At 59.1% G+C, this 25,447-nt stretch overlaps 1 protein-coding gene across 2 annotated transcripts in view; it reads left to right on the top strand.

The window, feature by feature from the left end:
• Window positions 1-25,447, top strand: part of SRCIN1 (SRC kinase signaling inhibitor 1) — a gene marked incomplete at both ends in the record, with an annotated part of 65,961 nt that overhangs the window by 12,084 nt on the left and 28,430 nt on the right. For both annotated transcript variants that reach the window (XM_079725416.1, XM_079725415.1), the window contains 3 exons: window positions 11,408-11,712; window positions 14,822-14,920; window positions 21,556-21,579. In XM_079725416.1, the coding sequence (XP_079581542.1) occupies window positions 11,408-11,712; window positions 14,822-14,920; window positions 21,556-21,579 (428 nt within the window). The remainder of the gene's footprint in view (window positions 1-11,407; window positions 11,713-14,821; window positions 14,921-21,555; window positions 21,580-25,447) is intronic.

Genomic DNA, 25,447 nt, shown 5'->3' with positions numbered 1-25,447 from the left:
GGTCAGGGGAGGCCTGAGAGTTAAGAGCAGGAGGTAAGGAAGGTACGTTCTGGTCCCAGAGCAGGGCTGAGGGTGCCCTGGCATTTGCTTCCCCTGGCACACGTGCTGGGGGCAGGAGGAGGGCTGGTGAGAGCAGAAGCAGAGAGGGGTCATCTGGGCTGCTCAGACCTTATCTGGACCATTGGAGCAGTCTTGAAGGCCACCAGCTAAAAGCGGTGGTGACAACATGGGGCTGACCCAACAGAGGGCAGTGCACATGGCCCGGGGCTGAAGCCAGGCCACAGAAGGAAGGACTTGAGGAGAGAAGATTCGGGTTCAGGAGCCTTCATTCTGCCCTGAAGGGAGAAGTAATGATGCCCTGCCCCTGCACCCCTCTGAGGGCCATGGGCACAGACTCTGGCTCTTTTTAAGGGAGGAGGAGGTGCCTTAGAGGTAATGAGCTGTCTGTTTCTGGAGGAATCCAAGTCCTGGCTGGATGGCGTTCCTGAAATAGGACTTGCAGTTCTGTGTCGGCACAGCCTGTGGCAGGGGTTGGGAGGACTCAGTACCAAACTACGGTATGAGGGGAGGACTGTGGAAAGGCAGGGCCCCCTTCCCAGCCTGGGCTTCTGTGGCCCCGGGGCAGTTCTGCTCCCTGCCCCTTCTTCCCTCTCAGCCACGCCCTGGGGAAGGGTCCCCACTCTTCCGGTATGAGGTCCCCCCAGAAAGGATGGGCTTGAGGGTCTCTGCGCTCCTCTGGGAGGGGCCTGTTCGAGTGCTCCCTCCTTAGGGAGTTGGACAGACTGAGGGGCCATGAGGGGACATGAGGGGCCATGAGGGGACATGAGGGGCTCTGGCCCAGTGGCTCAGACGAAGACTCAGGGATGCCTTGGTGGCAGAATCAGCGTCTTCCTCAGGGGTAGCAGGGCGTAGAGGAGAGAAAGGGGATCCGGGCTGAGAACCCCACAGTCGAGACCAGGCTTCTCCACGTGCCAACTCTGACCATGGACAAGTCACCCCTTCTTGAGCCTCAGCTTTCTCACCTGTAAAACGGGGGAGAGCAACGTCACGAGGTGACTCTGAGAACTGAATGAATAGAGCCCCTTGTGGGCTGTCGTGAGAGTGTGCTTGGTCGAGGGGTGGGTATCAAGGGTGCTGTCATTCGTGGCTGGTCCGTTTTCCCCACGGCATCCAGCAAGCCTGGTGCTGAGTCTAAACCTCATCACTCCAGATGGATGGATGGATTTAACGGAGATGAGCAGGTTGGAGTCTTCAAGTCTTTTGCAGAGGGAAGGGGAGACTGCTTGTTTCTCCCCTGCCTCCCAGCTCGTGCTCCACCTTCCTGGATCCTGCTCTGGTGGGACGGTTCAGGTTAGGCAACAGGGAGAACTGGAAGATGCCCCTGGAATCTGATCAGGCTTCCCAGGTCAGTCTGGACCCAGCAGTCAGGCAGGAAACTCTGAGTCTCCTCCTCCCTTCTCTGCATTCCCCCATCTTCCATCCTCCAGAGTCTCTCCTGGTGCTCTAACCTTAGCATCCCTATAGGGAGGGAACATAATGGGACGCAGATTTGGCCGTTCGTTCCCGGTTGGCTTGCAGGGCAGTAGAGTAATTGACCTGTGAGGTGAGGGCTGAAACCTGCAGCTCAGAAGCCCTGTCCTTCACCCTCCGGCAGCAGGTGGAAGGGGGTCCAAGGCCCGCTGGCCCCTTGTCCTGGCGCAGGAGGCTGAGCACCTGTAGAGGGAGACAAGGGCTGGGGATGCGAGGTCCAGGAGGGACATCTCAGTCCTTGGCACTGCCTGGTTGGGTAAACATTGGTGAGAGTGGAGTGGCCTGTATTTGTAGACAAAATGTAAATGCTTTAGCGAGGAGACCCTGAACTTGACAAAGCAGGAGAGGGGCCAAGAAGTTGCCTCTCTGAGAAGGGGTAGCTAGACCCAGCCTGGGCAAATGGGGTCCCCAATGTCTTTCACTCCAAGCTGGAGATGCAGCGAGCTGGCACTTGAGAGAGCCCCCAGATGCACTGCAATCGGTTGAGGGGTTGTACATGTCTATGATGTGTGTGCATGGGCACAGCACCCTGTCTGTCCACGTAGCGTTCAACGTGGCCTCTCTGCAGTGACCCAGTCCCAGCTGGGCCCATGTTGATGCCTGTGGTGGGTGCAGGGGAGGCCTTCGTGACTGGGCACACGTTCGTGAGCCTGTGCTGGGCGTGTGGGCGTGTACCATGGGGGCACAGGCATGACGATAGAAGTGTGATGAGCAGAAGCGCGGTGGCCTGTGCTTGGAGGCTGGAGGCACCAGGACCCCGACCATCCTGGTGTCTGAGGGAGCCGTCTGGGTGCTGGGTTGTGGGCCTGGGAAGAGCCTCCTCGAGAGAGCCTGACCCCATGAAGGGCCATGTCTCAGCGGAGGATGTGGAGGGGGACAGCAGGGCTGAGGCTCCTGTGCAACATTTGTGAGGCCCTCAATGGATCCTGGGTGTCGACCACACTTCCCTGTGGGGAGGTGGGGTGATGGGTGGGGCTTCCACCCCTCACCTCCAAGAGATTGGGGTCCCTCCCCCTGGGAACAGGATGCCTCCCTCTGGGCTTGCTTTCAGCCTGAGGCAGCTAGAGGGGCGTGGTGAAGGTCCCTGTGCCCACGCCTGCTGCCCTGGCCTTGGCACCCTGAGGCTCGAGTGCCCCCGAGGAGAGGAGGCTCGCCGGCAGCCGCCCCTGAGCAGTGGCAGAGCTGGGAGGACAGGCGTCAGCCTCCCTCCCTTTCCACCGTCTCCTTCCCTTCCTCCCAGCCTGTGCTCCTCTCCGCTGCCTCTCCAAGGAGATGTGGGGCTGACAGGACACCTTCCCTGGGCACGTGACGGTGGAGACGCCAGGCAGGAGTTAGCTTGTTAGCAGGGGCTGTGTGGGCACACGCCAGGGCTGTTCCCAGCGTTTCCAGCGACGGCTTCAGACTGGGGGTGATGTGCTCCCCTCTGCATCCCCGCCCCTGCCCTCCCTGGGGAAGCCAATTAGCCAGATCTTCATTAGTGGCTAAAAATCCAAACCCTACCGTCCTGGGTTTGAGAAAACTCTGTGGAGTGAAAGGGAATCAGGCGATTGGGCAGATCAGGAAGGAGCTGCCCCCCACCCGTTCCCTAGGCCCGCGCCTTCCTGCAGCGTACAACCCGCACGCCTGTTATTAGTTTTTAAAAAAACAAACAAAAAAAGCAAATGAAAGAACTGAAGCTCAGAGAGGCTGCTGACCTGCTCAAGGTTACACAACTAGATGGTGGCAGAGCTGGGTTTGAACAGAGCTTTCTCACCTCCAAGTTGAGTGATTTTGGGTAATGCCATAGCTTTGCTGGCAGTTGGGGGAGGGTTGCAGGGAGAAGAGGGAGGGTCCTATATCTGAAATTCTGGGCAAGAGGCTGGCTTGTTGGCCCTTTCGCAGGAGAGGTGGGTCTTGTCTGAGGAGTATGGTCCGGACCCCTCGTGGGGACCCTGGTTTCTGTGTGACAAGCAGCCACTGGGCTGGGGCGGGCGCCTGGGGGTGCACCTGGACTGTGACCCACAGCTCTTCTGTCTTTGGGGCCGAGGGTGCTGCGACATCTCCCACCTCTCTGCTGATTCCTTCTAAGGAGGTTGTTCGTCTCTGCCCGCCTGGGGCCTGGAGAGGGGCTCCCCTGGCAATTGCTTTCTGGGAAGTGGCAGGCAGGTGTGGACAAGTCCTTGTCCCTGGGGGCCAGGGGGCCAGGGTTCCATTTCTGGCTCTGCTTCCAGCTCCCGTATGAATCGGTTTGCTCTCTGGGCCTCCGTTTCCTTCCCCGTGAAAGGCATTTGGCTGGAGGGAAAGCAGACGCAGGCAAGGCTTAGCCGGACAGTCTTGAGACGTCACTCCTCTTTGCCCAAGAGCGGAGAACCGAAGGGAGGGAGGCCTCACCTCGCCAGGGTAGAGGGCTGCTGTGCTCTGTGCCCCGTGGACGTGGGGGGTCGGGCGGGAGAGGGCAGCAGGTAGAAGGAAGCAAGGACTCCAGGGCCACGCAGAGCCGGGGCAGCTGGCAGAGATGGCACTGAGACCAAGCCTGGCATCTTTGACTGTCCCCGGGCCCCCATCCCACTCCTGAGATGGCTTGTGAATCTCTTCACCCCACCTAATTCCCTCCTGCAAGACCACCCAGTGTGGGCGGAGTGGTTTCTCTGCCATCAAGGAGGCCCCAGTCTGAGGGAGGAGACAAGCGCCTTGCCCTGAGGGAGCTTCTGATCCAAAGAGGTAAACAGGGGCCCGCCCCTCGTGCCCCTCAGAGAGGAGGCACAGGTCCTGCCCAGTCTTAGGGGGAGACAAGGCTCTGTCCTAGGCGAACCCCTCGTCTGATAGGGGAAACAGGGGCCCTGCTCTGGGGTGTCCCTAGTCTAAGCGGGGAGACAAAGGCTCCCAATCGGAGGGAGGAGACCTGGGCCCTGCCCTGCGATGTGCCCAGATTCAGGGAAGAGGCCCTGCCCTGCAGGGGCTCCCAGTCTGAGCAAGTGGACAGAAGCTGCAGGACAGAGTCAGCCTGTGGACGGGTGAGAAGCGAGAGCTGGCAGAGGAAGCATCTGTCTGGGGCAGGGCCCGCCCTATCCCCTGGGAGCCCAACGCCCTCTCTCTCTCAAATTCTCTCTCCCTGGGGAAAGCCCCAGAAGCTCTGCTGGGAGCAGCCAAGACCCAGGCAGGTGAGCTCTCCCTCCCCTAGCCCTGACGAGGTCCTTTAATTGATTCCGATTCGTTTGCCAAGTGGCCTTTGGTGGGTTTTGAACCTGCGCAGATTGGTTCTTGTTTTTCTCCCTGTGTGAAGCTGTGACTGGCAGCGCCCTGCAGCCTCCCCTGCCTCCTGGCTCCCTCCAGGGCGCGGGTGTCCCCACTCCCCAGCTGGGTCTAGATGCCCAGCTTCCCTGGGGGCTGGGGGGTGGCAGGGCTCCCTGGACGTGTGGGTAGAAGAGTCCAGGGGGTCACAGGCCACAGTCCTCTTTCCCCCTTCCCCCCCAGCCTGGGGAAGGGAGTCCATACAGTGACTTGTTAACTCCCTCAGCCTCCCTGATCCTCAGTTTCCCTGCTGTACTGCCAGGAGAATCGAACCACCCCAGGCCGTCCTCCACGGTGGCTCTGTAGATCAGTGCTGGCGGGTGGGGAGGGGGCATCAGTGTCACCAGCCAAGGACTATCCTGCCTCTGATGCCCTCTTGCCTTGCCCGCCTTCCCCTACCGCTGCGCTGCCCGGGTAGTGGTCCATCGTGGGGACGGGCTCCACCTGGCCTCTCCGCACTTGCGTGTCCTCCCTCTCACACCTCAGGGACAGAGGGAGCTGCCTTCCCTGGGCACCCAGTGATGACTGGCCTTGCCCCTGTGCTCCCAGGTTCCAGGGAGTCACCTTTCTTGACTAACCGTCACCCCCATGCTTTCAGGTCATTTCTCTTTCCTCCCAGGCCTCCCTTCCATGGGATCCCCTCCCGCTTCTTCCCTGTCATCCCTCCCGGACCAGACAGTCTCTCCTGAGGGGGCCTGACCTTCAGGGCAGTGGGGCTGGGCTGGGGGGATGGGGAGACACGGGGGCAGGTGTGGAGGCTCATGCCGGGAGCTGGACTTGAAGCCCTGTCCTTAATCCTCCGTGCGGCCACCTCCTCCCCTCCAGTCCGCCTTCTTCCCACTGCCCACCTCCACCTCTGAGGCTCCGGTTGGAGTGACAGGGAGACTCAACAGGGTGCTGGGCATTAGCAGTTTGGGGGGATATTACACAGGAATGTTTACAGAAAGGCAATTGCCCGGAAAATGATTTCGGTTGCTGTGGTGTGGGGCAGAAAAGATGGTTTTACAAAACCGACACAGACGGGCTTCTGCTCCAAAGACCCACGGACAGACAGTGGACTGAGGGCCATGGGCACACAGGGCGCCCGGAGCCAGGGGCGCCCAAAGACCAAGGGGCCAGCTACTTCACGGGGCGGGGAGATGGGGGTGAAGGGATGATCCCTTCACCTCATTCAAGTTCCTGGAGCCTCTGCCAAGCTTGACCTTTGTCCTCTGGTCTCTGACCTCCCAGCACAGTGCACTTCCTGACTGCAGCAGCCGCCCAGCAGGATGGACTTGTCAGGCACACACAGTCGATGGTGTCAGTCGCCTTGGGGCTCCTCCTGGACCTCCTGACCTGGGCTTCTCTTGCTTTGGCTGCAGACGGTGGGACCGGGGGAGCCTTGCACCGCATGTGTTCAAGTGTGTGTGTGTGCGTGTCTGTGGGCAAGGCACTCTGGGTAGGAACCAGGCCCCCCACTTCCCAGCAATCTCCATGCATCCCTCCCCTTGCCCTGCCTGCGGACCTCACTGGGATCCAGCCCCGGGGTCCTCTGTGCTCCCTGAGTTGGTGCTCGGCCACCACCTCTGCCCAGGCAATGGATGGGGGCGCACCTGTGAGGTCCGTCAGGTCCCCAGGGGAGGAGCCTCGTCCAGCCTCCCCGTCTCTTGGGGAGAGGGAGCCAGGGTCCTGAACTCCGGGTCCTCACAGCAGGCCCCCCCGCGAGAGCCCTCCCTTCTCTGCGGCTCGTAGCTTCGTTCTCCCCTCTACTTCCTCCCCGTCCTCTCTCTTCTTCCCTCTCCCTCCCCCTCCCCCCTTCTACACTCTCTCTTCCTCTGAAGATGATGTCATGGGTGGCTGTTGCCCAGTGACAGCCAGAGGACAGAGTCGCTGGTGACAGCTGGGGTAAAGACGCCAGGTGGGGAGGGGCTGGATGGCTTATGAGAGAGCGTCTCACTGAATCCTTGGGATCTTAATTCTCATCTTGAGTTACAGTGATCTCATGTAAAAGAATGCAGTGAAGATAAAAATAAATTAGGCTCCTAAATAAACATGGAATTTGGAGTTGGTGGAACAAATAACAATGTCGCTCTCTTCCCAAGCACCTGCGCCTTTATCCGCAGCCGGCCACTGGGGGGCGCCCACTGCTCCCTGCTCCTCCCAGCCTCTGGCGGGTTCGCTTACTGGTTGCCCAGGCCACAGAGGTTGAGCCGAGCGTGACCCGAGGCCCCCTTTCCCCGTTTCCCTTTCCCTCGTTCTGAGCTGCATTTCATCCGTCCTGGGCATCTTCCCTGCAGCTTGAATCTCTGACTCGAAAATTATAGCTGGCCTTGCACACTGAGGGTACTTGGGGAGTTGGCAAACCCTCCCGGCCCAACGTATCTCTCTGGATCCCCCAAGCCCCCATCCCTCAGGGACCTGCAGTCCCAGCGCCCCTTCCAGCACTGTACCCCCGCTCTGCTTTCCCCTCCAGGGTCTCCCCACTTGGCCCCTGCGCTCAGAGCCCCCTGCCTCTGCCTCTCCACCACAGGGGTCCCTGCCCCCATAGAGCCCAGTGCTGCTTACCCCCTCAAGGCCTCCCTGTCCCATCCGCCCCCCATCCCCCACCCCCCACCAGCCCCTTGCTGGTAAACAGCAAGCATCGATCTGCTCAGGACCACTGCTACCCAGAGCCTACTGCTTGCTAGATTGGAATCGATCTCCTGGGCTTCTCACTGGGCTGCTCAGTCTGGGGAGGGTCAGGGTCACTCAAGACCTTAGTGGTGGCTGGAGCGGGAACAGGAGTAATGGGAAGGCTGTCCTACTGTCTCGGCAGCTCGTGTGCCAGGCGTGTCTTTAATTCAAAGCAGTGTGCTTTCTCCTCGTTATCTTGCCAGCTTCTCACCCAGTGCCCAGAAGCAGGGTTTAGAGGTGGACATCCCCATTTTACAGATTAGTACCCTCAGGCTCCAAGAGGGAAGAGACTTGTTGATCGAATGGGTAACTAAAGGAATGGCTAACCCGGGGCCCCTCAGGGAAGGAGCTGACTCTAACCCCAGGGTGTCTCTGGCCTGTGTTTTTTTTCTCCCAATGTTCTGACTTCAAGAGCCCAGGGCTGGCTCAGATAAATTCATGCCTGAGCCCTCAGAGCCCCCAAGGGCCTCTTTCTCCCAAGGGCAACAGGATGGCCCCCCCAACCCAGAATCCCAGGCCAGTTGTCCCGCTCCACTGGGGCCCCAGAGTGGAGAGATATCTGCACAGAGCAGGGGGCTAGGACTCATGGGTTACGCAGGCAGCTCACCTCTTTCCCTGAGCCTTGTTTCTCTGTTAAACAAAGCCAAAGATCTGGAAGGTTCTTAAACAGATTCTAAAGCTTTTCAACTCAAAGCCCCGCCTCCCCTCAGAGACAGCCGATTGTCTCTCCTACCCCCTCCTGTCTCTCTGCCACCCCCTAGAATCCAGCTCCTGCCTCACCCATGACCCCGGCCTCTGCCCGTGCCCAGGCACCTGAGGGGTGAGCCCTGACCTGGAGGAGACAGGGAGGAGTTGGTCCTGGCTCCACGCTCTGTTCGGGCCTCTGCTCAGCAGCTCTCTCCCCACCGCTGCTGCCCACCTTTGTGAGATTTATGGGGCTGTAGTGATCCACTGTCTTGAGCCTCCACCTCCCCGCTGCCTGCTCTAGCAGCCGGGACCCCTCCTTTCCAGACCTGCCTCGCCCCTTAATTGACCTGGGAGAGCCTGGGTGACCCCAGACCTCCCCACAGTGCCTGCTTTTCTCAGGCTGGCATACTGCTTGCCCCGCTCCGGATGCACTGAGGCTCCACTGCACCCCGCCCCAGGAGCCAGGGGAGGAAGTGCTGGCATGGAGGGTGCGAGTGGGCATGAGCATCTCTTCTGGGTCTAGGAGGGCGGGAGGGCAGATGTGAATTGGAGACCTTGCCCAGTGCACCTATATGTGTCCAGAGCCCTAGGAGGCACGGCGAGCCTGGCTGGCTGGCACTGGTGAGGGCCCTCTGGCTCAGGCAGGGCTGATGCTGGGCTCTAGAGCTGGGCTTCCAGCAGCCAGGCCTTGGGCAGAGTCTGCCCCAGCCTAGGCAAAGGGAGGACTACGGAGTGTCCAGGGCACTCGGCCAGGGAGGGTCTCCTCCTGCTTAGTTGTGCCCCATGAGGTTGCAGACCTCCAGCGGGTGGTGAGGGTGAGTGGAAGAGAGAGGTTAAGGGTCATGGGAGGCAGCCCCCTGACTCCGGTTGGGGCTATTTCTCCTGTGCCCAGAGCAACCCCTATTCCAGCTCTTCTTCTTCTGGATGATGGTCAGGTCACTCCCTTGCGGCCATATTCACTGGCCACCGTAGGTTACCACCAGCTCCTCGAGGGCGAGGACTGGGTCCCCACCGAGATGGCCCCAGGGTTCCCAGCCTCAGTCGGGGGCCAGCTTCAGGAATTTCCTCCCTACCAGGGAACCTTCTCACCGTCTTAACTCAATATGTTAACTCACTTTGAACTTAATAAATTTACTTTAAAGGAAACCTTATCTCACTATCACCCCAAGGAACAGTACCCATGAAATCAGTGGTTGGGCCTTCTTGTTTTTTTCTTTTTAATCCTTGAAAATAAAGGTATAACTATTAAGCTATGAAACAGTATTCCTCCCCCAGTCATCTCTTGGGTATCTGGACCCCACTTTGGGGAGCACAGCAGAGGGTTGTGACTGTGGTGAGAGGAACAGTTGCCTGCGGGAGGGAGGAGGGAGGGACCCCAGACTCAGCGCCAGGGTGAGGAGACAGCAGGCAAACAAGGAGGTGGTACCATTTTTCCATCAATAAACAATTGTCGTCTGGCCGGGAAGGTGTGGTGGGAGGGGGTGAGGCAAATCTAATAAATGTTGGGGTCCAATCTGGCCTCTACCACTGACTGTGGCTTTGGGTGTGTCACTGGCCTTCTCTGACCTGGGTGGCCCCATCTCTGAAATGGGGCCACAGGAATACGCCCCCTTCCCCCCCCACCACCACACACAGGAGGTTTGAAGGCTGTGGTAACGGCAATCAGTCAGGGCCTTGGAAGCTTTGGAGCTCTGTGTCCACGGAAGCCATTCTTCCCTTGGCTTTGGTGGGCGGTGCTGGGTCATCGAGGGGTCAGTCCCCCGAGATCTACAGGCCTCTGCCATAGCCCAGGGAGGAGTGTGTGAGTGTGTTGGGCGAGGGGTGACTTTTCCTAGAACGTGGCTGAAACTCCTCTTTCCTCCGGTGGTGGACGGGAGGCGACTGAGGCCCGGCCCTGGGCCTGATGAAGGAGGGAGGGGGCTGACGGGGGCTGGGCTGGATGGAACTGGCTGGGTCTCAGAATCCTCAGCCCCTCCTCTTTTGCCCCAGTCGGCCCTGTGAGTTAGCCCCTGCATCGGGGTGCCTGTGTCTGCTACAGTGCTTGATTCCCCCCAGAGCTAGGCTACACTTAGGGGTGCTGCTTTGAGGCTAGTGGATTGTGAGGCTGGGGGTATGCTGGGGAGACCAAGTTTGATGCTGGGGAGACCAAGTTTGTCTCTCAAGGGGAGTGACTTCTGCAGATGAGGGAGGGCAAATCTGTTTTACGACCAGGAATACGACTCAGGTAAGCCCCGGCAATTCCTCCCACCCCTGGTGTGGGTGACACTCTGGAACCGCTGTCCCTGCTGGGCTTTGGGAAGGTCGGCGTTGAGGCCGGAGGGTAGGAGACAGCAGAGCTGGGCCTGGGGAGGCCAAGGGCTCAAGGCTGATGGGCATGTGGGGATGGGCTTCAGAGTTCTGCATGGAGACCTCAACCCCCGGCCTTCTCCTTTTTTTGCTTCTGTACTGTACTCTGTCCCCTGTGCGTCCTGTACAGGTCTTGAACTTGTTTGTGTGTGTTTTGGGAAGGGAGCCTGAAGAAAGGGAGTGGGGAGGGGAGGATCCCGGGGGGGAAAGCTTGAGCTGTTCTGTCTGCTTTCTTTGAGTTTGTCCCCAGTCCGTCTCTCACTGTCCTCTCTGTGCCCAGCCTCTCCTGTCTGTCTGTCTGTCTGTCTCTGGGGAGGGAAGGGCACGGGGCTCCCCTGTCCCAGGCCCCGATCTTTGCCGTCATTTCCCCCCCCCGTTTCCTAGTCCTGACCCTTTTCCAAGCCAACCCCCAGCCTAAAGACAAGTGTGTCCTGGACATGCTAGTCTGAGGGAGGAAGCTAGCCCCCGCCCCACTCCTTAGAAGATGCTCTTGAAAGAAAGGCAGTGCAGGCTCCTTTCCACAGCTTTCAGGAAGCATCTAAAAGGAAACTCACCTTCCCTCCCCTGTGAAGCCCAGCACAAGGAAGGAGGAAGGGGCTGTGTGGCTAGAGAGGTGTCCAGGACCCCTGCTTCCAAGCCCTCCTTGGCCTCAAAGGACAGCACCTCAGCCACAGTCATCATCCTCCAAGCCACCGGCAGAGGGCAGGAAGCTGGACACCGCCCTTGCTCCCCACCCTCCTCGGGGGCCACCCCTGCTGCCTCTTCTGTTCCCAGTGGGGGGCAGGCGGCCCCTGCCTCACCCCAGGTGCCTCGTGCCGGCCCCCCTTAGGCCAGCGCCTCCTCGCAGCGATCCCAGTGGGGGATGGGCAGCCCCAGGCCGGGCACGCGGTGACCCTGCCGTCCTCCCTCTCTCCCCTTGCAGATCCGGAGCGGAGCAGCCCCCCCATGCTCTCTGCAGACGATGCCGAGTACCCTCGGGAGTACCGGACCCTGGGGGGCGGGGGCGGAGGCGGGGGCAGCGGGGGCCGGCGCTTCTCCAACGTGGGGCTGGTGCACACGTCGGAGCGGCGGCACACGGTGATCGCGGCCCAGAGCCTGGAGGCGCTCAGCGGGCTGCAGAAGGCCGATGCGGACCGCAAGCGCGATGCCTTCATGGACCACCTGAAGAGCAAGTACCCCCAGCACGCCCTAGCCCTGCGGAGCCAGCAAGACAGGATGCGGGAGCAGGTGAGTGGGGCCGGGCTGGGGAGGGGGTGTGGCTTGCGCTCGCCTGTCCCCAGGCTCCTCCGGATTCTGAGAGGCAGGCGTCTGGGGCAGAGGGGGAAAGCGGATGCCCCGTGGCTGTGGTTGGCCTTTTCTGGAGCCTGGGGAGGAAGGGGGTGGGGGCTCAGCACCCAGACCTCGGCCTGCAGCCCTGGAATTTGGAGCATGGGACTGGACAGAGAGAGCCCAGCCTCTAATCAGGCTGCTGGACTGAGCAGAGGAGGACTGTCTTGGAGAGACGAGAGCGCGGTGGGGAGGGAGAGGGCCAGCCTCGTCGTGGACTGAGTGTTCTGAGTCTGAGGGGCCATCCAGCGGTGGAGTTGAGACCTTGGGGTCGGCACCTCAGTGATATGGCCCCCTAAGGGAAGGTCAGGCCTTGGGGGCTTCAGAAGGCTGGGTCTCCTGTGCCCCAGCCCTGCAGGAACAGAGCCCAGAGTTTCTGGGGCCTTTTACCTCCTCCCTCCTCCCCCACCCCATTCCTTCCCCCCAAGACTCGCTGTGTGACTTTGAGCTAGAGGACTCCCCTCTCTGTGCCTTGGTTTCTCTCCTGTTATCAGTAGGGCTTAGACGGGAGTCAGGGCTCCTGCCTCTGGTCCGGGACCTGTCTCCTTCTTTATGGGGTGCGAAGCTTCCTTTGTAAAGCTCTCCTTGGGTTGCCGGAGGCATCTCTGCATCCAAGTATGCCCTTCTCGTTCGTAGGAAAGTTCTTTCTTGGGATTGGCCTTCTACTTACAGGCCCACCTTGGTAGGGGCCTTGACAGCTGCAGCACGTTGGCCGTTGAGACCCAGGCGTTGTCCACTCTGGGAGAAAGGGCTGAGGGGAGGGTGGTTCGTCCCCTCAGCGTCCGTTCACTCAAGCCTTGGGGTGTCCGTCCCTGCTCTCGCACCCGTCCGGCTCTGTCTCCCTTTCCAGGTCCTGCTGGGTGTGGCTGGGGAGGGGGAGAGTGTGCCCATCCCCGTCCTCACTGTAGGGAACAAGGACACGTTGGTGCATTTCTGGTACCTTATCTGCCCCTGATGTCACCTCCAGTTCTGTCCGGAGTCCTCCCGGGAGCAGAGTTCCAACTAAAATAAGGGACAGTTGCAGAAGGAGATCTGGCCCTCCCCTCAGGGGTCCCTCTCAGTGGATTCCTTCTGTGTGCTCTGGCTTAGGGGGAGGGGACAGGGACCTTTGTGATCGAGATGGGGCGAAAGGATGGTTAAACTCAAGTATAAGGGGCACAGTCAGCGGGAAGAGGGTTTGGAGTAGGGGAGATCAGGTGGACCGGCCTGGTCAGGGAAGGCTTCCTGGAGGAGGAGGTACCTAAACTAGGCTTAGAAGGATGAAGAGGGCCTGAATAGTCATAGAGGAAGAGAACGCTGTTTTAGGAGGTAGGGAGATGGGAGGTGAGCATAGGTCTGTGCTGGCTTGAGGACTGGCATAGAGGTCCAACTGGCTGATGCAGAGGGCTTGGGGTGGGAGGCAGTGAGAGGTGTGGGGGCCAGATGGTGGTGACTAGGGGGGACGCGGCTGTTTCTGGATGTTGAATACGAGGGGACAAGAGGGAGTGGCTGGAGGCAGGGAAAGGGGAGGAGGAAGAGAGTGTGTCGGGGAGGATGAAGGGAAAGGGATGGGGTGGGAGTGGGGTTGGAGGGAAGATGAACAAGGCTTGTTTGCTGCCTGGATCCAGGAGGCAAAGACAGAAAAACCTGGGTGACAGGGACATGTTGGTGCCTTGGGGGGAAATAAGAGGGATGGGAGGGAAACGTTTGGGGGAGTGGGGGACAGAAATAGGGGAGATGAGTTTGAGGAGGGGGTAGGGGTTTCCCGCAGAAGTCTATTAGGCACTGAATACACAACTCAAGACTCTGAAGGGACCACAGCTTCAGAAGGGAGCTTGAGCACGATGTGGGCGAAATGGAAGTGGGACCCAGGGTAAGCCTGGTCACCAAGGCAGAATGGAGTCTGAGAAGGGAGAGGGCCCATGACAGATGGGGAGGGGGAACCAGAAATGTCCTGCATCCCTGAGGAAGAGGACAAAGGCCCAGCAGGAGGGCCCCCTGCACTTCTGAGGTCTGGAGGGATGGGAGAGAGAAACAGCCATTGGGACCGGCCAGGATCTGTGGGTCTGGAGGGTATCAAGAGCTCCTTTCTCGTGCTGTGGTGAGGTAACGGCCAGTGTCAGGGGTCGAGGAGGTTGGAGGTGGTGAGGGAACGGGACCCCTGGGCTGCAGATCTGTCTGGGGAGGTTTGGCCAGAAAAATATGAAGACAGCCGGCATGGCGGCCTCAAGGGGCAGCGGGCCTGTAGGGGAGCACGTGGGCATGTTTGAGGGCCTCCTATGTGTCTGGGACATTCGCTGGCACAGAGTAGGTGCTCAGTAAGTGAGTCAAAGCACGGCCGCTCACTCACAAATTCATTCCTTTATTCATTCACTCATTCATTCCCTGCCTTGGGGAGTACGTGGGTAGGATCCACGGCTGTTTCACTTACATTGAACGCTCGGTGCCTAAGCCTAGCGCTGGCTCAGTACGTTGTTAGTGGGGTGACCTAATGAGAGACGATGACTTTGAGGATGCTGAGGGCCTGGAGGAATCAGGAGGGGATGGGTTTCGAGCCTTAGGTGTGGAGTGGGAGAAGAAAGTCACCTCGGCGAGATGGCGGGGAGGAAAGCGGTGCTGTCAGGACAGAGGCACACTGGGCTGAAGCCCCCTGGGGAATGGCTCCCGACAGCTTCGAGGAGGGGGCAGTGAAAAGCTGGAAGAAAGGACAGGTGAGGGACAGCCCCCTTGCAGAGTGCCTGGAGAGGCAGTCAAGAATTGAAGGCAAGGACTTCAGCAGTATCCGTTGGGGAAGGCCTTGCCCTGGGCTCCAAGAGCCCCCAGCCTGACTGGAGAGAAAGACCCGGCAACAGGCCCAGGGCCCCGCATAGAGACCCAGCCTCGTAAGGGACTAGCCAGTGCCGCAGGGTCCCCCTGCGGGGTGAGCTCTGTGCCAGACTTGCCCCAGGAATGGCCTCCCCACCCCGTCACAGTCCCCCAGCGGCTCCTGCCCGCTCCCCCTAATGGGGTGTCCCCCGCTTCGCACACACAGGTCGGCGGCTGGACCGTGGACCCCGTGTGCCTCCTCAGCTCCCTCTGCTCCCACCTCCATGGCGACTCCGCCCCCTCCGGGGCTGGCCAGCCGGCCCAGGTGAGTCACCCGCCTCCACCCCACCCCCCAAACCCATGGCAGACTTGGGCTTTGGGGAGGATAGTTTTTGGAGGGGGGATTTCCAGGATTTTAATTTTGCATCCCTTTCTCTTACGTAGGAGCCCGCATTTTCAGGAGACTCCTATGCCCCGTACTCTCCCCGTGATAGTCTAATTCCTACTGCTACCTCCCCAAACCTGTGCCAAAGTTTGGCTTTGGGGAGGGAATTTTTTTTGAGGGGGAATAGTCAGGTTAAAAAACCTTTTTTAAAAAAATCCTTCTCTCCTTAAACAGGGGTACCTCTCCCCTCACCCCACTGGTTTCCAGGAATCTCTTGTGCCCTGTACCCAATTCCCACCCCCACTGTGGATCATCCCGTTCCTCTATCCCCACCCTATCCTCCATCTCTGAGCAGACCCAACCTTCCCCTGATGTCTCACCAGCAGGAAGTTCTTCAGGATATCTCTCTCCCACACTTCTTGCTATGTCCACTGCTTAGTTTCAACATGTGAAGAGGACCTTGGCCTCTAGCCATTTGTTCTGAACTGATTTCCTGATTCTTCATATGCCTCAGTTTCCCTGATGGGAAGATGGACAGGGGCACCCTGGGACAGGATCCTAAGGGCTCAGGCTCCCAGCTCAGGCCTGGACATGGCTGTGGGAGAAAAACAGTCATCTGAAGCCCCAGAGGGGAGGAGGGGCCAGGGAGTCAGAGTTACAGCAGGTCAGGGGCAGCCCTGAGGGGGCCTTGACTCGAGGGTGGCAGAGGAGGTGTAGTGGCAGAGAATCCAGCGAGTCGCATGGGTGCCATCTTCTCTTCCTTGCATACCCTGCTCCCCCTGGAGAGGGGCAGCCAGCCTTGACTTTTTCAAGAAGAATCGGGAGAAGGAAAAATGTGACCGTCTAGGAAGAAACAAGGCTCCAGAGCAGGGTACTTTTAGCTGTGTGTAACTCAAGTCCAGCAAGAGATTGGCATGCTTGGCATCACTCACAGGGCACCCAGCCCACTTCCTTTCCCAGCTCTTGGCCCTGTACTGACGGAACTTAGGGAACAGAGATGTGTCTGCGCCCAAGGCTAGGTGGCAAGTGGGATGGACTCATCCTGAGTGGCCACATGTGCAGTGGAGGTCAAAGTGGGGCTAGGACAGGGATGGTGATGAGGCAGAGGACGCGTGCGCTCCCTGGATAGAGCAGATGGAGCTTCTCGAGTTGGGGTGATGGAGGGAAGTGAGGCTGGACTTGGTGAGCTCTGATGTCCCAGGTTACGGGGTCCCAGGCCTGTCCACATCTGGAATCTCCTCTGATGGAGGAAAGAGGAGAGCTTGAAGGGACCTTCACCCCAGGGCTTTGAAGTACAGAGAGAAGTGGCTGTGCCCAGGATCTTGTCATCACTTTATACTTAGTGCTTATCACACTTCCTATTCCCCATGGCTGGGTACGAGGCTCCTTTTTGTAAAGTGCAGGACCAGAGACGTTCAGCAAATGCGAGTCACACAGCAGAGCAGGATCAGAGGCCACGGAGGAAATTTAGGCGTCCTAGGCCTCCCGGACTTGGCTGGGAATTGAGTCACGGGAGAGCTAGAACGGAAATGGTGCACAGCCGAGACCCAGGTAGGGAGAGACTGTAAGCTCAGAGAGTGGCAGGTCGGGAGGCAGGCCACTGTCCTTCCCCCCCTCCACACACACCCTAGGCCAGACCGTTGGGGGTTGGGGCCTGAAGAAGACCCTGAGAGGGGACCGGAGGCCAGACGCCAAGCCACAGCCCTTCCCCCCGCTTCCACTAGGCTGTCTAACCTCCCTCCCTCCCTCCTGCTGCAACCCGAGTCCCGGGCGGCGGGCCGGCGTATCGGGTGACCGCGGCGACGCAGCCACCAGCCTCCGCCGTTCCTTGGCGGGGCTGCGCCGGCGGGGCCGCGCCGGGGAGGGGGTCAGAGAGAGGATGTGCACGGCGGCGCGCCGTGCCGCGCCAGGTGGAGTCGCGGTTACCGGGGCGACCGGGGCCCGGGCCGGCTCGGCGGCGGCGGCGGCGGCGGCGGCGCCTCTCTCATCGCAGCAAAGGGCACCGGCGGCGGGGGCTGCGGAGGCGGCCGGGGGAGGGGAGAGCCCGGGCGGGTGGGAGTAGGGGGCTGCCCTCCCTCCCCCGCCCGACGCGCGACCTGGGGCTGAGAACCCCGCGTATACACCTGTGGCCGCAGGTAAGGGGGAGCGGCTGCGGGGGCCGGGGTAGCCGCCTCGGGTTCCGCGGGGCGGGGGCACGGAGATGGGGACCCTTCCCACGACTCCGAGGGGCGGTCTGGGGGTGGGGGGCTCGCAGGCCGTTGCGGTTCCGGATCCCTGAGAAACGCCCCCTCCCCTCCCCCATCTCGTTCTCAGCCTTCCGCAGGGGACCGGCCCCCACCCCGAAATGCGGCTGGCGCCCCTCCCCCAGCCTCAGAAAGTCATGACCTTTCCGGGGTGCGCCCTTGCCCCCCCGCTCAGCGCGGGTCCCGCCGCAACCCCCCCTCCCCAACACACACACACTGCATTGGGAAGGGGTGGGAGGTGACCGTGTCGACGGGCACACAGGGGAGAGGGCCGGAGTAGTGCACGTGCGTCGCGGTGGGAGGCTGGCGCCCTCGGGGGGCGTTAAGGAGCCCCAGCCTGGCGGGGGCAAGGGAGGGGGGAGGCGAATGTTTACGTGGACGCGTGTTCACAGGAGTTGAAAGGTGGGTGTGTGCGCCGGTGCACGCAGAGCCAGGGGACTAGAGCGAGGGTGCGACCCATAGGTTGCCCTCCCTCTCCGAAGGATGCGTCGTCGTCCTCGGGGCTCGAGGTCAGGGAGGGGTCACGCACTCACCTAGCCTACAGAGGACGGCTGCCCAGGGCAGGAGAGAGACCTCAGCTGGCTGGGCTAAGGCTCCCAGGGGGCACGGCCCCGCCCTCCCAGCGCACTGCGTGGGGGAGAAAGGACCAGCTGCAGGGGGGAGGGAAGAACCCCACCAAGGGCGCCTAGGGTGGAGGAGGGAGGGAGTTAACTCCTTAGCCCCCAGAGGGAAGAAGCTGCTTCCTCTTCTCAGCAGGGAGTTTGAGGACCCCCTGGCGCTGCTTCCTTGGGTCTCCAGGAAGCTCCCCGTCTCGCGTTTCTAAAGCCCGGTCCCTACAGAGTGGATGGGTTGGCTTCCATCTTACCCTCCTAGAACACCTCTCATTTTGTCCCAGCTCCTGTAAGACTCTTCCCTACAAGTGATTACCTGGAAGGGCCTCTCCTACTCAGCCCTTTCTTTTTTTCACTGTCTCACTGTCCTCTGGGAAGGTGAGACACCCCTCTCTGAGTATGGGGGAGGGAGACAGCTTTGCCCTAATACTGGAGGTTTTCACTTGGGTTGGGGAGCCAGACCTCTCTTGGGCCCTTCCTCCCCTCTGCCCTCCTTCCGGGGGTTTCTGGTGCTGGGAAATTCCCAGGGAAGAGACATGGAAGGCTGAGCTGTACTGGGTGCCAGGAGATGGAAAGTGGTGCCAGACAAGAGTATGCAGAGATACCCCCTTCCACCTGTGGCTGGCCCTGTTTTCTTGACACTCATTCATGGCCAAATATTTGTTGAGAGCCTACTCTATACCAGGCACTGTGTGGGGCAGGACGGGAGGAACAGACAACCAGGAAGAGGGTGAGGAGTAAAGGGTGCTGGAGATTGGAGGAGGAGAGTCCTACCTTAGCAAACAGAGGAGCCCTCCGCTCTTAGGCACCCAAGGCTGTCCCGTGGGTTTAACACCCTGGAAAGAGACAGAGACGGGGGATAGATGGCATCCCTGAGGACCTCTCCCTGCTATGGTTTTTCCCCTCCAAGGACACTGAGTTGCCAGGAGACTCTGGTGGGACCAACATGAAGGAGGGTCATCCTTCTCACTTTCCGAGGTGACGGAGGGGCAGGATTCTGTGTACTCGACCAGCCAGCGCCCAAAGTCCCAGGGCTCTGATCTCAGCCTCACTCCAAGTTCACCAAGCACAAAAACAGCATCTCTTCCATCTTTACCCTCTAGTGGGGCTTGGCTGGCCTGTTCTGTGGCACTGATGCCACCCAGTCCTCTCCCCTGGCCCCAGCTACTGATCCCTCCTTTCCAGGTCTGGCTGCCCCGTGGATGTGCCCAGCGTTGCCTGAGGCAGGCCCAGGTTGAGGGCCTAGCTAGTGTGGCTGTAACCAGGCCCCATCCCTGTCCCCCTCCCAGAGACATGAGGTGGGCCCCAGCTGTCTGCACATGCTGAGTCCGATGTGTTGACATTTGGGGCGGGGGTGGGGGTGGGGCATCTTCTGCTCTTGAATCAGGAGTTCACCTACCTGCCACATGATGTCTGACATCACAGGCATGGTACAGTGACCGAGGTGGCCAGAGGCACCATGACCTGGCTAGTGGGGGGAAGGAGGGATGAGACTTCTCTTTGTATGTGTGTGTGCTGCTTTGTGTGTCTCTGCAGCTGGTGTGCGTGTATGTGTGTACATATGTGTGAATGGGTATCCATCATGTCTCTGTCTGTTTCTGTGACTCCCTAGGGGCCAGGGGGGCCTCTGTGATTCTGCTTGTGGGAGTGTGTGTGAACAGGTCAGTGTCCTGGGCGGGCCAGGGGTGCATGTTTTGTATGAATGGGGTTGGTCCACGTATGAATAGCTCTGTCTCTGAGTTTCTGTTTCTGGGGTTGTTTCTGACCATGGAGGGCTTTTCTCCAAGTGTTTGTGTCCCTTTGTGGGCGTGTCTTTGTTGCTCTGGGTGTGTTTGTGGCGATGTCATTATTGGAGGATGTCTGCGCGTCTGTACGCAGCTCTCCGTGTGGGGCCTTGCAGGGCGCTGTGGGTGGCCTGTGTGTACACGGTGTGATGGTGGTGGTGGATGAGGGACAGCGGCCTTCTCTGCAGAGCTGTCCATCACCACTGGGGCTGCAGACATGACTCTCATCATAAACCTTCCCCTGCCCTCTGCCTGGCTCTGCCTGCCCTGCCCCCCACCCCCTGCCATCACATGTCCACTCCCTCTGCTCTCCTTCCCCTCCCCAAGGCCACAGGCAGCTGTGGCTAGAGCCTGAGACTCCAGCCCCCCACCTCCCCTCCCCTCAGCACCTGTGGGCATCCCCTGACACCCAGGGGGTGGCATGTGTCCCTAGGTAGTTCCAGGCACTGGCTAGGGCACAGACTTTGCTGTCCCCTTCCTCTGCCTGGCATGTGACTATTTTTTGCATCTCTTGGAGCAAATGCTGGGGGGAGAGGAGGGGACTGTGGCCCAGAGGGGATGGTCCTGGTGAGTAAACCTCTTCCTCCTAGCCCTAGCCTGGCATCACCCCCACCCTAAAGATCCGAAGCCTCCATCCCAGCAGGGACCCTCTCCAACTCCTTTCTGCCACTAAAGTATTCAGGCGGCACAGGACACCCCGCCGTGGTGTCCTCCCCCCATCAGGGACCCTTGGTGTCACTCTCCTCTGCCAGTGGCTCTGAGGCCTAGGGTATCTTGTTTGCTGGTGCCAGGCACCCCAGGGCCAGGCCATCTGCTGCCTCTGTCTTCCTGCTGAGGCTGGCACCGGTCAGCAGGGTGCCCTCAGCTTTGCCAAGAACCAATCCGGCCTCCAGGCCACTCCTCCCTTGTCCTTAGCCATCTGGAGGGGCCTTCTGGTCTCCAGGGAAGGCAGGGTGACTGTAGGTTATTGTGAATGAGGAGGGACCTGAGGCCCCCATTCTAGGGGAACAAGGAGCCCTCCCCTCTCATCTGTTCAACCACAGAACATTGCCGACACTCCCTTGCTGTCCATGGCTCCCCATCCATTGCCCAGTGCTGTGGAGTGATGGGCATCTGTCCACTTTCCCTGTAACCCAGGTCCATCATGTTACACAGGCCTCCCTGCCCTGGGCTTGGCCCCCTGCCTCCCTCTTCCACTCCCTGCCGCATCAGCCCTTCTGGGGTCCAGTCCCATCCCACTCAGTTTCACGCAAATGCTTTCTGCTTGTCCACCCAGTTAAGTCTCAGCTCTTTCGCTTGGCATTTAAGGGCGCTCCTCTGGCCCCAGGCCCTTCTTTGCAGCCTAACCTGTTACTTTCCCAGGCCCTGCGCCCCAGCCAAACTGAACTGTTCCCTCAACACACCCTGTACATGCCTCCCCAGGCCCTCTGCTCAGCAGGCCCTTCCTCCCAACCTCCGGCTGCTCATTTTTTAAAGACCCAGCAAAAATGTTCATTTTTTAAAGACTCACCAAAAATGCCACCTCTTCCGGGAAGTTTTCCCTGGCCGGCCACAACCAGATGCCATTTTCTCTGATCCTGCAGCTCCAATTCAGCTCTGCCAGTGTCTCACGTGTTCCCTGTATCATGGTCATCTGCGTCTTTTCCGGCCTGTAACTCTCTGAGGACAGTTACTGTGACTAGGTTACGTGGCTTATAAACGTCTGGAATGATGGTTCTCCCCTCCCCCAGCAGCAGGCCTGGAGCCCGCTCAGGGCCATCCCGGGCCTCCGTAGAGAATGGGATGTACCAGGCATGGCTTCCTTCCTGTTCCTGGGAGGGTGGAGGGCCCAGGTCCCAGGGCTGAGTGCTGAGCGCCAAGGGTCTCTAACCAGCCCCTGGCCACACTCTCTCCTCCCAGCGCCCCCGCATAACCATCTCTTCTCTTATTTCCATCAGCAGCCAAACTACTGGAGTTTCAAGGTCAGTGTGTGGTGCTTCTGCGTCCGTGACAACCGCATGTGCGCTCCCGTCCCTGCCCCTCCTTGCACATGCTTTGCACAAAGTTGTGCATCTGCAAGGGACCGTCTGGTGTGGGTGGTGGGTCTTGGGACTGCAGGCTGGGTCTGCTGCTTTGAGAGAGCCTGGGTTCGCCTGCCAGGGGCTTGTGGATCCAGTGTGGGAGTTTGTGCCACCCCTGCTGGGTATCTGGGCTGGGGATGCTCAGGCTTCCCCAGGACGTAAAGAGCATTTGGGAATGAGAGAGGCATTTTCCCCAGCCTGGAGGGACTGCTGGCTCCAGGGGAGGGAAGTGGACCCCGTGATCTTATTGAGGGCCTTGTTCTCTGAACTCAGACTTCATCTTCCAGGGAGGCCCTGTGACTATAATGGGCCCCTCATCCCTTTCTTACTTTCCACTGTGGGGAGCTGGTCAGTGCCAGGCAAGAGACTCACAGACTTAGACCCCCAAACCCGTTGCCCAAGTGGAGGGCTGGGCTCAGGGATGGTGTCTTCCTGCCTCCTCTGGAGAGTTTGGGCCATCCACAGCTGGAGAGATGTCTGTCCCCTCCAAGGGCATCCTGCTGACCCCCAAGGGAGCACGCTCCTGGACCTCCTCTTCTCTGGCACCAGGCTCAGAACCAAACTGAGTTAGACTGCGGCTTGCGTCCTGGGGTCTCCGGTCCCTCAAATCCTGGGCATCATGACAGGGGTTGGGAGGTATACATTCTAGACTCCCCCAGTGTCTTTTTTTTTTTTTTTTTTTTTTTGCGGTACGCGGGCCTCTCACGGTTGTGGCCTCTCCCGTTGCGGAGCACAGGCTCCGGACGCACAGGCTCAGCGGCCATGGCTCACGGGCCCAGCCGCTCCGCGGCATGTGGGATCTTCCCGGACCGGGGCACAAACCCGTGTCCCCTGCATCGGCAGGTGGACTCTCAACCACTGCGCCACCAGGGAAGCCCACCCCCCAGTGCCATCTTGCTCCAAGCATCTTGTTTGCATGCATCCTCCCAGAGAAAAGTTCTTGAATCAGAGAATCACAGAATTGTAGAGTCGTGGCATCAGGCATATAGCCTTTTTGGAGGAAGCAGTAGAGCGTAGTGGTTCAATGCACGGGGCCAAGGGCCAGGCTGCCTGGTGGTGAATTCCAGTCTGCTACTAACTAGCTGGGTGACCTGGGGCAAGTTACATAATTCTCTGAGCCTTGGTTTCTCCTCCATAAAATGGAACAGTATCTACATCATAGAGTTGTTGTAAAGGTAGAAGAAACACGAGACTGCATGTCTTTTTTTTTTTTGCCGTACGCAGGCCTTTCACTGTCGTGGCCTCTCCCGTTGCGGAGCACAGGCTCCGGACGCACAGGCTCAGCGGCCATGGCTCACGGGCCCAGCCGCTCCGCGGCATGTGGGATCTTCCCGGACCGGGGCACGAACCCGTGTCCCCTGCATCGGCAGGCGGACTCTCAACCACTGAGCCACCAGGGAAGCTCGAGACTGCATGTCTTAAGCACAGTGCCTGGCTCATGGTGAGCCTTAACCTCATTAGCTATTAGCATCCTGGATACCGACTTGATTCCCAACTCAGAATCACCTTGGGAACTTGTCAAACCCCAGGCTCCAAGCCCCAGAGATTCAGATTTAGTGAATGTGGGGCACTGGAAAGAGTGTTTTTAAAAGCTCCCAAGTGATTCTGTCCTAGCTTGCAGACAGCTTTTGGGAATCTCTGGTCCTAGTCGGACTGCCCCACTCGGTTCCGTCTGCCTGATCTCTGACCAGGAGTCATCGGTTCCTCACTGGAGCATCTCCCGGGACCGGTGCTCACTGCTTCCCATCTTTGGAGAAGCTCCGCTTAAACGACTGTCTTGTTCTCCTGCCACCTCCCTCTAGTCAGGAAGTCCTTCTGGATGACTCACTTTTTTTCTGCTCTGTTGTCCCAGCCCAGGGCTGGAGAGACATGCTGATGGGCTTTCTCTCTTCTCAAGAGGGTTTTCTACAAAGGCTGTGAGAATGGAAAGGTGCCCAGGAGGCCAGGATGGAGACAGGAACTGGTGGGGCAGGGAATGTGGGCATCTCTTTTCGCAGGGTTCCCTGGGCTGCCTTCTCAGTCCCTAGGATCCCTGCCCCTCCTTCATTCTGGCCCCTGTTCCATCTTCTTATTGGCAACTCACTTGGGCCCCCCAGGCACTGTGTGGCCACCCGCTACTCTTCATCCCTGCTAGCTGCCTCATTTTGCCTGAATTCTGTAGCCCCTCATCCATACTAGCCTGGCAACCACTGACCTTCCAGTTGCCTGGCAACCTCATGACCACCAGACCAGGCCTGGTTCCCCACACTGGGAAGAGAGAAGGGTGTAGGCCGGCACTGGTGATCAGCCTAGAACTGAGCTGCAGGGTCCAAAGTCTGGGCACAGGCATTCCCCCAGTGGGTCCAGTTGCTACGCTGCCTCCCTCCTCCCCAGAACCATGCCCACCCGCTGGTCAAGGCATTGTGCTTGAGGCTGGATGCCTGCTAATGTCCCCAAATCTGACCTGCTATATCTCCAAGCCCTTGAGGACACTTTGCGGACAGCTGGGCACACTGTCCATCAGAGGAAATGCTCTCTCTTTTCGAGACTGCTAATCCGACTGGAACATTAAATTGAGTTAATATGAAGATGGAGATTAGTTAGGGGTTAATCAGGACTTGGGGATGGAGGGAGCTGAGGAGGAGAATAAATACTTCCTTTTTAGAGATACTTTTACTGTTTTTTAAAAAATTATAAAAATGATACATTCTGATTGTGCAAAGTTCACCCGGCAGAGAAATGTATCAGGTAGAAAGGGAATGCTCTGTCTCAAGCCCAAGATAACCGATGTTAATTGTTTCGAATGATTTGTTGCTGTTGAAGGTAGGCAATTTATTTTATAGAAAAACACAGTTGGGCAACATGATTTTTTTCTTGATAACATGTATATGTGTGATACATCTAATATATATATAATGTTACATAACAGGGAATGATGTAGATCTGATTCAGTATCTTTCTCCCTTAAATAGATGGGTTTCTGACAGCAACCAGGTTTGAGGGGAGGGGCTGTGGCCCTGAGTGCCAGCCCCAGCTTTCAGCCCGAAGTAGGCTCTTGAAGTGCAGTTGAAATCAGGGTGTCCCCTCTCCCAAGGAGAGAGTGATCGAGCTGTCCCTGGGGCAGGGAATGGTCACTGGGTGACAGCCTTCCCTAGCCCCAGCCAGATATCACCCTCAGCTGTGGCTTCAGGGCACGGGGCTGCTATGTTGGTACTGGAGGAGGCTTTTCTGGGAGGCTAGCCAGGCAGGTTGGCTGTGTGGCAGCATGTGCCATGCAGGGAGGGGCTGAGGCCTGGCACTTATGCCATGTGCTCGTGTGGGCTGAGCATGTGCACTGCATGTACTAGGCAGGTAGTCTGTGTGAAACTGGGGTCCACCTGGCTTTGGGAGGTTTGGGGTGGTTCTCCCAGTCACTCTAAGTCCAGGACATTGTTCCCAGCTCTGTGAGGGCCCATACCTCCCAGAGCTGGGATCCTGGGGTCCCTAGCTCTCTGCTTTCTCCCTGCTTCCCACCCCCACCCCAACCCTCTGAACTGCACGAAGGATACGTTCATCACTCGAGAATCCGCCGCTTAATTAATGTCTGGAACTAATGCCCCAATTTGCTCAACGATTCTGCGGCTCACCTCGGTGACAAATTTGTGTTGTTGTTGTCCTTTGGAAGCTTAAAATAGCAGGCGTGCCTATGGCTCCCGCTCAGATGGTTTCTTGTCTGGCTTCCCAGGGTGCCTGAGTCCTTTGTCCACTCCTTACCTGCTGGGTGTCCCGGGGAGGCCAAGGCCCCAAGAGG

This window comes from Hyperoodon ampullatus, assembly GCF_949752795.1.
Source record: "Hyperoodon ampullatus genome assembly, chromosome: 19".
NCBI lineage: Eukaryota > Metazoa > Chordata > Mammalia > Artiodactyla > Ziphiidae > Hyperoodon > Hyperoodon ampullatus.
The sequence above is the reverse complement of the archived record's forward strand: the minus strand, read 5'-3'. Positions and strand labels throughout refer to the sequence as shown.